General features: G+C 49.8%; 1 protein-coding gene across 12 annotated transcripts in view; it reads left to right on the plus strand.

Moving 5' to 3' along the window:
- The window catches only part of LOC308552289 (vesicle-associated membrane protein 1), a 106,983-nt gene that overhangs the window by 78,276 nt on the left and 13,675 nt on the right, over positions 1–15,032 (plus strand). For 6 of the 12 annotated variants that reach the window (XM_081127485.1, XM_081127495.1, XM_081127502.1 and 3 more), the window contains 10 exons: positions 763–1,030; positions 1,805–1,995; positions 5,480–5,583; positions 5,979–6,142; positions 6,602–6,700; positions 6,917–7,034; positions 10,087–10,165; positions 10,297–10,354; positions 10,511–10,566; positions 10,725–10,800. In XM_081127485.1, coding sequence (XP_080983611.1) covers positions 763–1,030; positions 1,805–1,995; positions 5,480–5,583; positions 5,979–6,142; positions 6,602–6,700; positions 6,917–7,034; positions 10,087–10,165; positions 10,297–10,354; positions 10,511–10,566; positions 10,725–10,800 — 1,213 coding nt within the window. Of the gene's footprint in view, positions 1–762; positions 1,031–1,804; positions 1,996–5,479; positions 5,584–5,978; positions 6,143–6,601; positions 6,701–6,916; positions 7,035–10,086; positions 10,166–10,296; positions 10,355–10,510; positions 10,567–10,724; positions 10,801–11,178; positions 14,331–15,032 lie in introns of those variants that run through there. The other 6 variants (XM_081127505.1, XM_081127506.1, XM_081127487.1 and 3 more) reach the window with 2 other exon arrangements.

Here is a 15,032-nt window from a genome sequence, read left to right on the forward strand (position 1 = left end):
GTTTATGCTATTAATATGGTGTTTTTATGATTTTGTTTCCCAATTTCTTGTTGCTGGTATGTAGAAATAAGATTTTTGTATATTGATGTTGTATCCTGCAACCTTATTAGTTCTAGGTGTGTGTGCATGTGCGTGTGCGTGTGCATGTGCGTGCGTTTTGTTTTGGTAGGTTCTGTCCCTAAGGCCCTGCTACTCTGGACTTTCATGATGGAGATGGTAAGAGGACCAGTACTGAGGAATGTGATGATTTATACTGGGCAGTGTTTAACTTAGGGAGTTTGGGCCCCACCCCAACTCATTAAATCTAATCCTGGTTGGGGGAGGGTAGTGTGCAGCATTGGTACTTTTTGGAATTTCCTAGGAAGTGGAGAATCCCTGATTTAGAAGGTGCTGGGCGGCAGACAGGCCCAAAGGCCACCCTCCCCTGAGGGGATCAGGGTGGGATGACCTGCGTGGGAGCGATGGGCGCAGGCCAAGGCCACCCCCTCTCCAGTCTTGGGAAAAGGCGCACAAGTTCCGGGTTCCCTCCTCGGCCAGGGCGGGCGGGAGGAGCGCGCCACGGACGGGCGCCTGCCGCCTCTCCTTCGATAAACAGGACACAGGCACAATCAATGCCGTCACCGCGGGGGCGCACCGTCGCCTCCACTAACCCCTGGGACACACCTGTCTACTCCCCGCCCCCACCCCTCCTGCCTCACCAGTTTCACACGAGAAAACGGAGGCTGCCCCCTAGCCTGATCCCTTTCCCATCGCCCCTCCCAGGTACACGCAAATTAAAGGGGAGCTGGAGGAGCTGGACCGCATCACAGAACAGACGCTCTTCGACTTGTACAAATACAACTCCTCCAACACCCTCCGGGCCCGCCCCCGGGGCCGTCGCGACCTCTGGGAGACCCTGCCGCACCCCCTGCAGCTCCTGCGGGACCCGCTCTCGCCCTCGGTGGCCCGCAAAGCTCGTAGCGCGGCTTCCAGCTTGCGAGACAACAACCCGCAAGTGAACTGGAAGGACTGGAAGATCGGCTTCAAGCTGGTAAGCCCCGCCCCGCCCCGGCCCAGGCCCCGCCCCGCCCCCGCCCACACGCCTGAGGGCACCCCGCCCTTCCGGTTCCGCCCACGCCCTGCACCTCGTGCCTCTTCCCGACCCGCCTCCGTTGCCTAGTGATGAGGCAGGACCCGGTCGGCTTGCAGTCAAAATTAATTAATACATTTTGAAAAATAAAATACAGTAACAGCTCTCTGTGCGCCAGCCTGAATGCACGTTTCTGAAATGCAGTTCCCACTGGTGGGACTCACTTGGGAACCTCCGGTGTAATAGGGAACTGGAGTTCTGCAGGCCTCAGAGAATAAGGAGATGGTGAAAAGGGAGACTTAAAAATTGTTTTAATAAAAAAGAGTAAGAGGAAGTGGGAGACCAGCAGGGGGAAAAAGAAAGAAGCCCCCTTTAGTCATCCTACCAGGAGATCAAAGTTCTAGTCCCAGCTCTGTTGCTGGGACAAACCTCTTCATCCCTCAGTCTTCCGGTCGGTGAAGTGGGGAGAAGAATCCTTGTTCCACCCTCTGGCAGAGACTGTATAAATGACAGCTCCTGGTCTCCTCAGCCTCCCACTCCCTTAATCCCCTACCCTCCTTGCCCACTCTCCTCGGGGCTTCTGCTCCTCTCTGCGTTCTGTCGGTGTCTACTCCCGGCTCCCCACCCCTGCCGATGGGTCCTCAGGACCCCAGACCACTCATTCCTTGACCTTGACCCTGCCCTGCTGTTTGACCCCTGCTGTTGGTCCTCTGACGCTCTGGTCTCTGTTTCCAGTGTAACCAGAACAAATCCGACTGCTTCTACCAGACATACTCATCGGGGGTGGACGCAGTGAGGGAGTGGTACCGCTTCCACTACATTAACATTCTGTCAAGACTGCCGGACACCTTTACATCCCTGGAGGAGGACAAGCTGGGCAACTTCATCTTCAGCTGCCGCTTCAACCAGGCCTCCTGCAGCCAGGCGTGAGTCTGTCTTGCCCAGCTCTGTGCTCCCCGTGGTGTCTCCTTCCCAGAGCCAGCCTGAGGCCCAGCATGAGTGGCACCCAGGAAAAGCTTGTTGACTGAATAAATGCCTGCACGGAGGAGGGGGCATATTGATCTCAGGTCCAAACCTCTGTCCCACAGATCCATGGATCATTCTGCAGGACTTCTGCTGCTCCCTGCAGGGCTGGGTCTGAGTGAGGTAGCCTCATAGGCTGCCCTGGGAAGGCTGGGGTTGAGGTCCAGCTTTGAGAAACCAAGGGCTGGAAGCATGGTTCCCTGTCTACCTAAGACCTCTTTCTCACTAGCATCAAACTCAAAAGTGCCTGGAAGGTTGTCTGGTTCCATCCTTCACTTTCTCAGATGAGGTGGGCATAGTGTGGTGGAAATAGCATGGACTGAGTGAGGATTAATCCCGAGTTTCTGCTCTGACTCTGTTACTTCCTGACCAGGTGACTCTGGGCATTTCCTATCACTCTTCAGAGCCTGTTTCTATGTTTGTAAAATAGGCTGAAAATGAGATTTATTCAATGTTCATTCAACAAATATTTTGGACTGTCTAGGCTATGTGCCAGTCACTGGTCTAGGCATTTGGGATACATGAAAGAAGAAAATATATGTAATCATTGCCCTTTTGGCACTTTTACTCCAGTGACGAAGATGGTGATAACATTCATCTCCAAGTGCACGAGATGACAAATTCAAGGGCACTTTGTAAACTGTAATGAATGACGGGTCTTATTACTCTGGATGTAAGCAGGAGAAGTGACTTGCCCTAGGCCACCAGGCCAGCCCTAGCTTAAGGATTTTTTCTACCAGGCATTCTTCCTTTATAATGTCCTTGCAAAGAGGTCATGGCAGCTGCTAGCTTTCTGAGGGCTGGGAGAGACTAGGAGTAAGGGAGGCTACAGAAGGAAACCACCGTCCTACCCCCACCTTCCCCTCTCTGATTCTGCTGCTTGATTTTTAGGTGCCACCTCCTTGCCTCTGCCTGGCAGAGGAAGGGTGTTGAGGCAGCCTCTCCACTCTACAGGGAGCCCTTCTCTCCCATATTGCTGCTGACTGGCAGCAGGGCCAGGTGTCACCTGCTTCTGCCTCCACCCCTCACCTGGCACACACACTCTGCCCAGCACACAATTTTGTTCCTGTCTCTAGTCTTGTGTTTATTTGAGGACAGGAGTTACCAGCCGGGAAGTGAGACAGTAGCAGCACCTGAGCCTGGGTCAGCTCATAACTGCCACTGAGTCTCTCTGTCTGTCACCTTCCCACTGATCTTTTCACTCTGTCTGCCCCATGCTCCTACCTCCCTATGAATTGAAAGACCATAGTTCATCTCAGTCTTGATGCTTAGGTCACTTCCTTAGCTCAGAGCCTCATTATTTCTCAGCTGGGTTCTTATTACCCCCCCCCCCCACACACACACCACATTTGTCTTTCTTTCTCTAAATCCTCTTTTCATTCTGTAATCACAGGAAGCTTTATACTTCACTGTTCTTACTTGAGTTTTCTATTCCAGTTAGTCCTGTTTAATATCCTTCAACATCTCTCATGACCTTCATAATCTAGCTGAAGCTCTTTATCATGTGTTTCTCACCCAACTCTTCTCCCCTATATCCAGCACCCTTTCCTCTTCTCTCAATATTATATTTTTGAGATATAATTCACATACCATTAAAATCATCCTCTTTATATTTACCATTAAATGGTTTTTTTTGTATATTCACAGAGTTGTGCAACCATTACCACTAATTTTAGAACATCTTCCTCACCCCCAAAACAAACCCTGTACTCCTTAGCAATCACTCCTTATTCCCTCCCCTCCTCCAAGCCCTGGGAACCACTAATCTACTTCTGTGTCTATAGATTTTCCTACTGTAGACATTTCATGTAAATGTATCATATAATATGTGTTCTTTTGCACCTGGCTTCTTTCACTTAGCACAGTGTCTTCAAGGTTCATCCACATTGCAGCATGTATCAGTCCTTCATTCCTTTCTATGGCTGAATAATATTCCACTGTGTGAATATGCCACATTTTGTTTATCTCTTCCTCAGCTGATGGACTTTTGGGTTCTTTCCACTTTTTGGCTGTTATAAATAATGCTGCTATGAACATTTCTGTATAAGTATTTGTATGGATATATTTTCATTTCTCTTAGGTATATACCTAGGAGTGGAATTGCTGGGTCATATGGTAACTCTATGTTTAACATTTTGAGGAGCTGCCAGACTGTTTTCCAACTGGCTGTGCCATTTTACATTCCCACCAACAATGTATGAGGGTTCTAAATTCTCGATTTGGAATTGTCTGTCTTTTAGACTTTAGCCATCTTTTTAAAAAAAATTGATTTTAGAGAGAGAGGAAGGGAAAGACAGATAGAGGAACATCAATTTGTTGTTCCACTTATTTATGCATTCATTGGTTGACTCTTGTATGTGCCCTGACCAGGAATTGAACAACTCTCTAACCAACTGAGCTACCTAGCTAGGGCTGACTTTAGCCATCTTAATGAATCCCTATCATCTTAATAGTAAACTTAAATAGTTCTTACTAAGTGCTAAGCATTGTTCTGAGTGTAATTTAATCCTCACAACACCCCTGTGAGGTAAGTAGTATCCCCATTTTACAGATAAGGAAATTGCAGCCCCAAAAATAAAGTGACTTCATTGGTCCCACAGCTAATACTTGTTAGAGCTAGGATTCAAATACAGTTTCGTTCTGGAGTCTGTGCTCTTCATATTATACTGCTTCTCATATATTCTTATAATGTGCTTAGTGATTATCTATTTGTAACTATTTTTGCAAAATGTGTATGTAATATAAATGCTGTTGTGTTATATGTCTCATTTCACCTCTCACTTTTTCTTTTTTTTACCAAGCTCTCTTTTTAAGATCCATCCACATTTTTCCATTTGTTCTGTTACCTGTTGCATAGAGTCCCTAGTATGCATCCACCACATGGTACATCTACTAGTGGGCAGAGCTCACAGGCCCTTCAGCACTGGCCTCTGCTCTCTTTCATAGTCTCCTCTTCCTTCCCTCCCTGAATCCAGCCTTTGCTCTGGAAATGTTGACTTTCGAGCACTTCTCAGAACATTCTGGGATGAATGGGATGTGGCTCCAGTCCTCAAGGAGATCACAGTCCAAATGGTGAACTAAGACTTAGATACCTGAGAAGCTAGGGACACTGCAAGTCTTCATAATGCAACAAGAGAAGTCACAAGGCCAGGCAGGTCAGGTGGCCTGCTGGGAAGAACCTGGGCTAGAAGGTAGATGATCTGGGTTTGAGTCACAAGTTTGTCATCACTGTTTGTGCCCTATCTTCCTCTTTTGTGATGTGGAGATGATGCCCTTGAAGGCTGTTGGCACGCAGTATATTATCAGGAAACAGGGCGCTGAAAGTTCCTCTCTCCCTGACCCCTTATATTTTTCTCTGTGACCCTACTCTCTCTCTCTCCTGAATAGGAATTACTCTCACTTCCACCACCCGATATATGGAAACTGCTACACTTTCAATGGTGAGAACAACTCCAACCTCTGGATGTCTTCTATGCCTGGGGTCAACAATGGTGAGCAACTCCCCATACTCTCAGTCCCTGATCTCTGCCTCAGTCCTTCCTACTGCCCTGCCTACCCACATTTACCCACTTTGAGCTTCCATCCTAGAGATGCTGTGTGCCTCTGGGGTCTCACCATAACATGCCTATCTCAGTCCTGAAAGGAGTCCTCACTGTTCTTTCTCCACTATGCATACCACATTGTCCATTCTGGGTGTGATAGGAATCCTGTCCCAGTCCTTGCAGCCTGTCCCCAGAATCCAGCCCATGGGTTGTCACATCCATTTGTGTCTTCCTGCTTTGCTCTCCTTGGAGTATTAGGAACTGGGTTGGGTGGGAGAGTGGGTTTCCATCCCCTAATGCTTTCCAAGGCCTTTCCCTGACTCTGATCCCTCTACATGTCCCAGGTCTGTCCCTGACTCTGCGCACAGAGCAGAATGACTTCATCCCGCTGCTGTCCACTGTGACTGGGGCTAGGGTAACAGTGCACGGGCAGGATGAGCCTCCCTTTATGGATGATGGTGGCTTTAACTTGCGGCCCGGTGTGGAGACCTCCATCAGCATGAGGAAGGCAAGAATGCTGCCTGGGAAGCCTGGGAGGAGGGCCCTAGATTGGCGAGGGGCTAGGGAGAGGGCATGGGAGGTGGACTTGACAGCCAGAGGTAGGGAGGGGGATCATTCAGGTTGGGCTTTGAGCATGTGGAGGTCTACAGGAGCAGAAATTAGGGGCAAGGGGGCTGACAGAGTGGACAGCAGGAAGGGACCAGAGGAGTGGACCTTGGATGAGAGTGATGAGAAGGGGTTCAGAACATGCTTAGGATACCAGGGGATGCTCTGAGCCCAGTGTCCTTGAAAGTAGCACTGAGATGGACATTGGGGTATGTTTTGAAATGGAGAGGCAGACAGGAGAGGCTGGCAGGGTAGGAGATGCAACCTGAGACTGAGGGAAGACAGAGAATTCAGGAGGAGGCCTGGGCCACTTGCTCTGACCTGTGACCTCTGACTTCTTGGTGTGTGTGTATGTTCACAGGAAGCCCTGGACAGACTTGGAGGCAACTATGGAGACTGTACCAATAATGGCAGTGACGTCTCTGTCAAGAACCTTTACCGTTCCAAGTACACACAGCAGGTGAGGCTTGTCTATATCTATAGCAACCATCTCTCAAGCCTGCACTGTTGGTCAGTCAAAATTGGAGTGTGTGTGTGTGTGTGTGTGTGTGTGTGTGTGTAACCAGTGGAAAGAGGGATGGAGGTGCAGCACAGAGACTTGTTTCTCCTTCCCTTTGGGGCTGTTTGTGGGCAAGGGCAGCCTGACCTCCTTCCCCTTCACTCTCCTCCCCTCCAGGTGTGTATTCACTCTTGCTTCCAGGAAAGCATGGTCCGGGAGTGTGGCTGTGCCTACATCTTCTACCCGCGGCCTGACCGTGTGGAGTACTGTGACTACAGGAAGCATGATTCCTGGGGTGAGAGTCTAGGAGGGAGCCCCTGGCCTGCCCCATCGGACCCAGGACTTTCCTGGGAGCCCTCTCCTCTCAGCGCCCTCTGCCTGGGCTGCTTCTGGCTCCCACTGGCCCTGATGAATTCTCCCTGTTTCTTGTTTTCCAGTCCTTAGACTCTCTCCTCTCTGTTTTCCACTCACTATGTCTGTTCCTTCCTCACAGTTTCTCCTTCTGTTTTGGCTTCTGTGTGTTTATAAAGGAATGTCTCCATTTATTTATTTATTTAAATATATCTTTATTGATTTCAGAGAGAGGAAAAAAGAGGGAGAGAGAGATAGAAACATTAATGATGAGAGAGTCATTGATCGGCTGCCTCCTGCACGGCCCTGGACTGGGGATTGAGCCCGCAACCCGGGCATGTGCCCTGACTGGGAATTGAACCCCGATTGCCTGGATCCTAGGTCGATGTTCAACCTCTGAGCCATGCCTGGCCAGGCAGAAATGGCCCCATTTAAAAATAACTTGCAGCATAAGGAAGGAAGAGCACGTGAGGAAAATCTCCCAGTTCCTTACTGGGCCTGCTGAGGTTTCGGTGCACACTCTGCCTATAGCTTCCTTGGCTCACTCCTCAAGGCCCTGGGTGAGGCACGCGATAACTCACTGGGTGCAGGGAGAAAAGACTGGAAGTTAAATGTATCTCTATCATTTCCTTACATCTTCCATTTTATGTATGTTTTATAATGTACATTATGTATCTGTTCAATAGTAGCAGGTATGTACTTTATAAACCAAATACATGTATTGGAGTTGCTTATTTAAGAAGTTTTTACCTACAGGAGGACACAACCAAAAAAATCCGGAGAGCCCTGCAATCTCCTCCTTACCCTGGTCTAGGAGTAGACAGATGCCTTTCTTTTTTCACTACAGCTGGGTTACTCAGCAGGGAAGCTGTGTACTAGGAAGCTAAGACAGAAAGCATCCTAAACAAGAAGCTATGGAAAACAGGGTTGGCTTTCCTGGTCACACGCTCTTATCTGTCCCAGCTGACTGGTCCGCGAGTTTCCTTCTCCCCTGGTTCCCCTGGGACCAGCTCTCCCCCAGTAGGTGGGTGACTGGCCATTGCTGGAGGAAACAAGCCTTCACACCTCTTGGGGACAAGGTGGGGGCATTGCAGACGCCAGAGTTTAGTGTCCGCCTCCGTCTTGGCTCTGCCTGTGTTGATGTTTCTGCCTCCTTCCTTCCCTGGATCTGCCCCACAAGCTCTCTCCACTGCCTGGACTTTGCACTTGGGGCCTCCCTTCCTGTTTCTCGGATTGAGAAGATCATAGCGTGTCTGAGCTGGAGGAAAACACAGAGGTCTCCTGATCTCACCTCCTTTCCCAGAGGGGAGATGGGACATCCCCGGGTGTCCCAGGAAGTCCAGATGTCACTCCCTGCCCACTGCTTCCCTCTGTCCCCAAACAGTGATTTCTAAGTGGTTGTGAGTTGGAAGATCTGTGGGAGGAAAAGAACAATACTGATTGCTGAGAAGCTGTGAGGATGAGGGAAAGGAACAGGCTAAAAACTCAGTCTGTCGAGTTTCCTAAGGACCTCTCACTTCCCAGGGAAAAGCGCTCAGCTGTTCCCCAGTCTTCCTAATTAAAGATTCCTAGCCCTGGTTAACTGAGGAATTTGGGTCAGAAATGAAGGAGGACTTCTGGACTGGGTGACTGAAAGTAGCAAGAATGACAAAATAGCCCCGCCAGCGTGGCTCAGCAGTTGACCATCGACTTATGATCCAGGAGATCGGGGTTCGATTCCCGATCAGGGAAGGTACCCCGGTTTCGGGCTTGATCCCTAGTAGGGGGCGTGCAGGAGGCAGCCAATCAATGACTCTCTCATCATTGATATTTCTATCTCTCTCTGTCTCTCTTCCTTCCTCTCTCTGAAATCAATAAAGACATAAAAAAAAAAAAAAAAAGAATGACAAAATAATCTTATGTAGACTTTGGCAAATGGGGGAGAAACGGAATCTATAGACCCATTGTTCTTTCTTTCCTTTTTTTTTTTTTTTTGGTTACAGCTTTTTGAGATAATGCAACTCATTTAAAGTGTACAATTCAATTTTAGTATAGTTTTAGGTTTTAGTATAGTCATAGATTTGTGCAACAATGGCCACAGTCATTTTTATCACTCCAGAAAGAAACTTTGTACCCATTAGCACTCTTCAAGCTCCCCATTCCCTGCACCCACAGTCCCCTTCTCCCTCTCCCACCCCCACCCTGACCTACCCCCACTCCCTCCATCCTTGGCAAGCACCAGTCCACTTTCTGTCTCTAGATTTGCCTATTCTGTACATTTCATATACATGGAATCATATAACATCTGGTCCTTTGTGATTGGCATATTTTTACGTCTCACCCACCTTGTAGCATGTGTAAGAACTTTATTCATCTTTATGTCTAAATAATGTGCCATTGTATGGATAGAACACATTTGTTTGTCCATTCATCAGCTGATGGACATTTGTTTTTTTTTGTTTTTTTTACTATTGTGGCTATGAATATATGTGTACAAATTTTTATGTGAACATATGTTTTGAAGTCTCTTGGGTATATACCTAGGAGTGGAATTTCTGGGTCAGATCATAGCTCTATGTTTAAAATTGTGAGGAACTACCAGACTGCTTTCCAAAGTGGCCACACCATTTTACATTCTCAACAGCAATGTAGAAGGTTCCAATTTCTCTATAGCAACACTTGCTATTGTCTTTTTTTGAAATCGAATTTATTGGGGAGACATTGGTCTTTTGTTCAATTATAGCCATCCTAGTGGGATGAAGTGGCTTGCCACTGTGGTTTAATCTCGCTATTTTACACAATTGTCCTCATTCTTCTTTTGACTTTTTATTCCCCCCCCCCCCCCCCCGAGTTAGATTCATTTCTTAAACTTTTTTGGTGCAGCCACTCAGGAGACATTACTGTAATCTATTTGATACTCTTGTGAAGGGGGTGTCCTGGGATCTTGAGAAACCTGTGTGGGTTAGATAGAGAAGGTGGAGGTGCCCTAGGAAAATGACACCTATCTGCACCCACAGGCTACTGCTACTATAAGCTCCAGGATGCCTTCTCCTCAGATCGCCTGGGCTGTTTCACCAAGTGCCGGAAGCCATGCAGGTGAGTGTCCCCTTCCCCTGGGTCACAGGTTGGGCAGCTGGCTACTTGGCTGGGTAGAATACAGGTGCTCAGCTAAGCCTTTGCGTGGGAGAGCCCCACTCCTATTACTGAGTGCCTTTCTCCATCCCCAGTGTGACCAGTTACAAGCTCTCTGCAGGTTACTCACGATGGCCCTCAGTGACATCCCAGGTAAAGTGGGGAAGGGGAAGGACAGGGGTCATGTGTGTGTGTGTGACACTGTGGTCTTCTCTGGGTATATGTATATGGGTGTGTTTAACCCCACTCCCAACCCTGTAAGCCTGAAAAGTATGGGGTGACCCCCTTGACACTCCAATTCTTTCCCAGGACTGGGTCTTCCGGATGCTATCCCTACAGAATAATTACACCATCAAAAACAAAAGGTCGGTCCTACTTTGGTCCCAGCTCCAGGAAAGGAATCCTTGGGAGGGAAAATAGATCTGGAAAGAAGAACTGATACAGTTGGTTGGAGGAGGGTGTTTGTGAGGGTCCGAGAAGTTAATCCTCTGCTGTTTCTTCCCATCCTCTCCCCTACATCAAGAAATGGAGTTGCCAAACTCAATGTCTTCTTCAAGGAGCTGAACTACAAAACCAATTCTGAGTCTCCCTCTGTCACGGTGAGTCATGCCTCACTGAGCCTGTGATTTTCTGGAAGGGGGGGTCTAAGGGGCGGCTGTCAGGGAAAATGAGGGGTTGCCTCTGTTGGGTCAGAGTATCTGGGCCTTGAAGGTAGGGGACCAAGGAAAGGGGCGAGGAGTGAGGGTGAGGTTGAGAGGGTTGGAAGAAGGGGAACGTGGCTGGGGGCTGAAGCTCCTTGGGGTAGTGGGAGGGAATTGTGTGCCAGATGGGGATGACTTGGACAGAAGGGGCCTGGGGGGTCACCAAGAGGCTGAGAGAGGTGGCTGAGAACCTCAGGTGAGGAGGGATGGGGCTTCTCTGCTGTAGCCCATCCAGGGTCCTCTGCCCAGTGGTCAGTGTGCCTTTCTCCCTCACAGATGGTCACCCTCCTATCCAACCTGGGCAGCCAGTGGAGCCTGTGGTTCGGCTCCTCAGTGCTGTCTGTGGTGGAGATGGCTGAGCTCATCTTTGACCTCATGGTCATTACATTCCTCATGCTGCTCCGGAGGTTCAGAAGCCGATACTGGTCTCCAGGCCGAGGGGGCAGAGGTGCCCAGGAGGTGGCCTCCACTCCAGCTTCCTCCCTCCCTTCCCGCTTTCGCCCCCAGCCCCACTCCCCTACCTCATCCCTGCCAACCCCTCATACTTCCTCAACCTTGGCTGCCCCTCCACCAGCCTATGCCACCCTGGCCCCCTGTCCAGCTCCATCCAATTTGGCAGGGGCCAGTGCCTCTGCCTTCACTCTGGAGGAGCCTTGAGAGGAAGCCTGAGAGGGAAGGAGAGTGTCAGCCCCCAAGGCAAGCAGCTTCCCTTGGTGGGTGGGGACAAACCTTGGCAGGATTAACAAATGTTTTGAGCTTGCTTTTAGAGCTGCCCCAACTGGCTTTGGTGTGGGGGAGGAAAGCAGGATGAATGAGGGGCTACAGAAATTGCCTGGAGAACAGGGGCCAAGGAAGCTGCCCAGAACTGCCCTTGGCTCCTGCCGGCTACCCTCTGGTCCTGCTTCTAGAACACTCTGGTTTCCTTACCCAAGTGCAGATCAATCTCCTTTTCCCTTGGATCAGCCAAGTCAGACTTGGAGCTTTGACAAGGAACTTTCCTAGGAAACAACTGACGACCAGTACAAAACATAAACAAGGGCACACAAACGCATGCCCAGCTTTCCTACCCAAGACTGACTGGAGCCAGCTCTGGACAGGTCTGGCCACACTGCTTCCCAGTGACACAGACATTTGCTCCTCTTCTTGAACTTGGATGGGGAACCCCACCCAAAAGCCCCCTTAGTTAGTTCTTGGGCAATTCCCCTTCCCTGACTCCCCAGAGCAGGCCAATGTAGTAAAGGCTTGGTGATTCCCAGTCGGTCCTAGGACCCTTCCAGCCTCATCTATGCCATGCCCCCACAAAGCCACATCCTAGCACCTCTGCCCTGTGTCTTTCATACCCTCGGCAAGTTGGCTCAAACTATTTCCTAAATCTGGAAGCTTTCCCCACCATCAGCTGGAGAACTCCTATGCATCCCTTAGAACCCTACTCAGACACCATTACTTCTATGAAGGCTTCTGCCCCATCTTGCCTTCCCCGGAATTGATCACTCCCTTCTCCCCTGGATACCCATAGCACACTCTAACGTCTGCTGGATTGCCGATTTTGCATTTTACTTTCTGGTTCATTTGTGTCTGCTTCCCCAACTAGACTGTGAGCTCCTTGTGGTCAGGGACTGTTGTTCATTTATGTAAGCTCAGGGTCTAGCCCAGTATCCCACCTGGAGCAAGTAGACAGGCACTCAATAAATATTTGTTGCATGAAGAATGTCTGGAGAGTTGGCTGGGGTGCCCTGACAGGGGTAGGGAGTGAGTACCAGTCCCTGGATCTCTGCTCAAGCTCCCAGGAGGTCCTGGGGTGGGGGTGGGGGAGAGAGACTCCTATACCCCTTGGCTTTGCTATGGAAATGAGCATCCTTCAGGGGCCTTAGGAGAGACAAACTCTCCTGCTAGTTCCTCCATGAATGCTGCTGTGCCCATCACCATGGGTGCTCCCCTCAGGAGACCTACTAGGCAGTGCTTGGAATAACTTGCCCCCTGTCCATTGTTGGAATGTCCTTTTTCCTTCCCAGCTTTAGTTACCACCATCGGTAACCTCCACTCCGTTCTGCGAGCCCCCCTTCCCCCCCCATCAACTGCCCGGGGGTGGAGGCGGAGGCGCCTCAGGCCACATTCTTCTGGGCCCTCAAAGCCTGGTGTTCTCATTCTCGCATCATCCTAGACAGCAGCAGTGGGAACCCTCCCAGGTTTTAATAGAGGAGGAATTGAAGGATGTCTGAGTGGAGCCCCAGTTTCTAGACCCCTGGTTCCTTCCCGCACCCCAGCATTAGACTTGGAAACTAGAAGCTACCCTTCCTTGCCATCTTGCGGGACATTTCCCTTGCTTCCCTGGTCTTATTTCCCTCAGTTACAGTCTCCCTGTCCTGAGGAGCCAAGTGAATCTTGGGGAAAGGGGAAGAGATGGTGAAGGGAGTGGAGATGGAAAAGGCTGTGACCAGGAACTGATGCGGTGCTTTCCCACTTCCCCTTCCTAGACTCAAGCTGAGGAGGGGGAAATGGTGGTGTCACAACAGTCTCTTCCGTCAGAGCTCAAGTTCAGCCCGCCCTCGTGTGCTCTCTGCCGCAGCCCAGCCTCAGCCTTGCCCCACCTGTCCCCAGCAGCCTGTCGCCTGGCTGGGGTGGGCAGGACCAGCTGGACAAAGCTGGCTCTGTTATAGAGGACAGCAGCCAGCCCCCCCCCCCCCCCCCGGAGTCCTCTTGGCCTGCTGCACCTCCACCCTGCGGTGTTTCCTTCCCTCCGTCCCTTATCTATATGCTACCCCTGGACCTTAGGGTGAGGAGTTAGTGTTAGGGGAAAAACGGTTAAGTAGCCTGCTTTCCTTATTGAGGTTAGCAGGTGAAGTCACTTGCCCAAGTTCATGATTCTTACAGAACCAGCCTGGAACCTGGGGCTCCTTCTGTGACCCATGGAGTCAGAATGGCAGGGCTGGGACTTCAACCCACATCACCCTCACCTGGAGTCCAGTGTCCTTTTGATCACTCTGTAGTGCTATGGAGTGTGCGTGAGAGAGAGAGAGTGAGGGGGGAGAGACACGCGATGGGGGCTCTGCTATCTGAAGCTCTCTTCTCTCTGTCCTTTGCTCCATAGACCCTAACAGCCACTTCTGTCATCCCCTAGTTTGCTTCTCTTCTGTCCCTCCATCTGCCCCCTTCTCTCCCTCACCATTATTTCTTCTTCCCCTGGAAGAAATTCTCCATGAAACCAGTTAGGTTTTCATATTCCTAGGTCTACCTCCCTCTCACCCGCTCTTTAAAAACAATTTAATTGAACAATTTAATACCACAGTTCTCAAAACTTTAAACTTATTGAGTAAATGAGCCTTTGTCCTGACTTATCCTGAACAACGAAGGAGATTCTCCTTTTGTACCAGGCTCTGTGTAATGGCTTAAACAGTTGGCACAGACTATTAAAAATTCTTTGAAATATTAAAAATAGGACATTGAAGTTGTTATTAATTATTAATACAAACTACTAGTATTGCTACTACTTATTGACTGCTTAGTAGACGGCAAACACTTGCCGAACACTTCACATGCATTTCATCATCAGTTCATGTGACGTGAGGGGACTGGCACATTCCCCACTTTGTAGAGGAGGAGCCTGTGGTGTGTCCCCCCCCCCCCCCCCCCGTTTCTTCACACTGGATACGGCATTCTGACTCTCGTGCTTTATTCCAATGATTCTGCTTCTTTGAGAGCTCTGCTTTGGGTACTCTGTACTGTACTCCGAGGCTCCCTGTGTGTTGGTAGAGGTGAGCTCCTCTGTGAATCCAGTTTCAGCTCTCCAGTTCTTCAGAGGCTGGAGGATGGGGTAGAGTGAAGTCATTTCAAGGTGGGGACATCCAAGCTCCATTCTCATCTATAGATGCTCTGCCCTTAGGATTAGAGAGCGGAGGCCAAGAAAAGCCAGGCAGGGTGGACTCTGGGGCAGGGGGTTAAGCTGCTGGATCAAGGGGAGAAGGAGCCAGGAACTCTGATTCCAAGTCACAAAGCCCTTGGACCTCACTCCTCTCTGGTCTTCCTGCATTTCCATCAACCTCAGCCGCTGGAGGACAGCAGGCCTGGGCTGGATATTATGCCCAAAGGGTATTTGAGTGAACGTTGTACCCTGTGTGATTCATTTGGGAGAT

Source organism: Miniopterus schreibersii, assembly GCF_964146895.1.
Source record: "Miniopterus schreibersii genome assembly, chromosome: 2".
Classification (NCBI taxonomy): domain Eukaryota; kingdom Metazoa; phylum Chordata; class Mammalia; order Chiroptera; family Miniopteridae; genus Miniopterus; species Miniopterus schreibersii.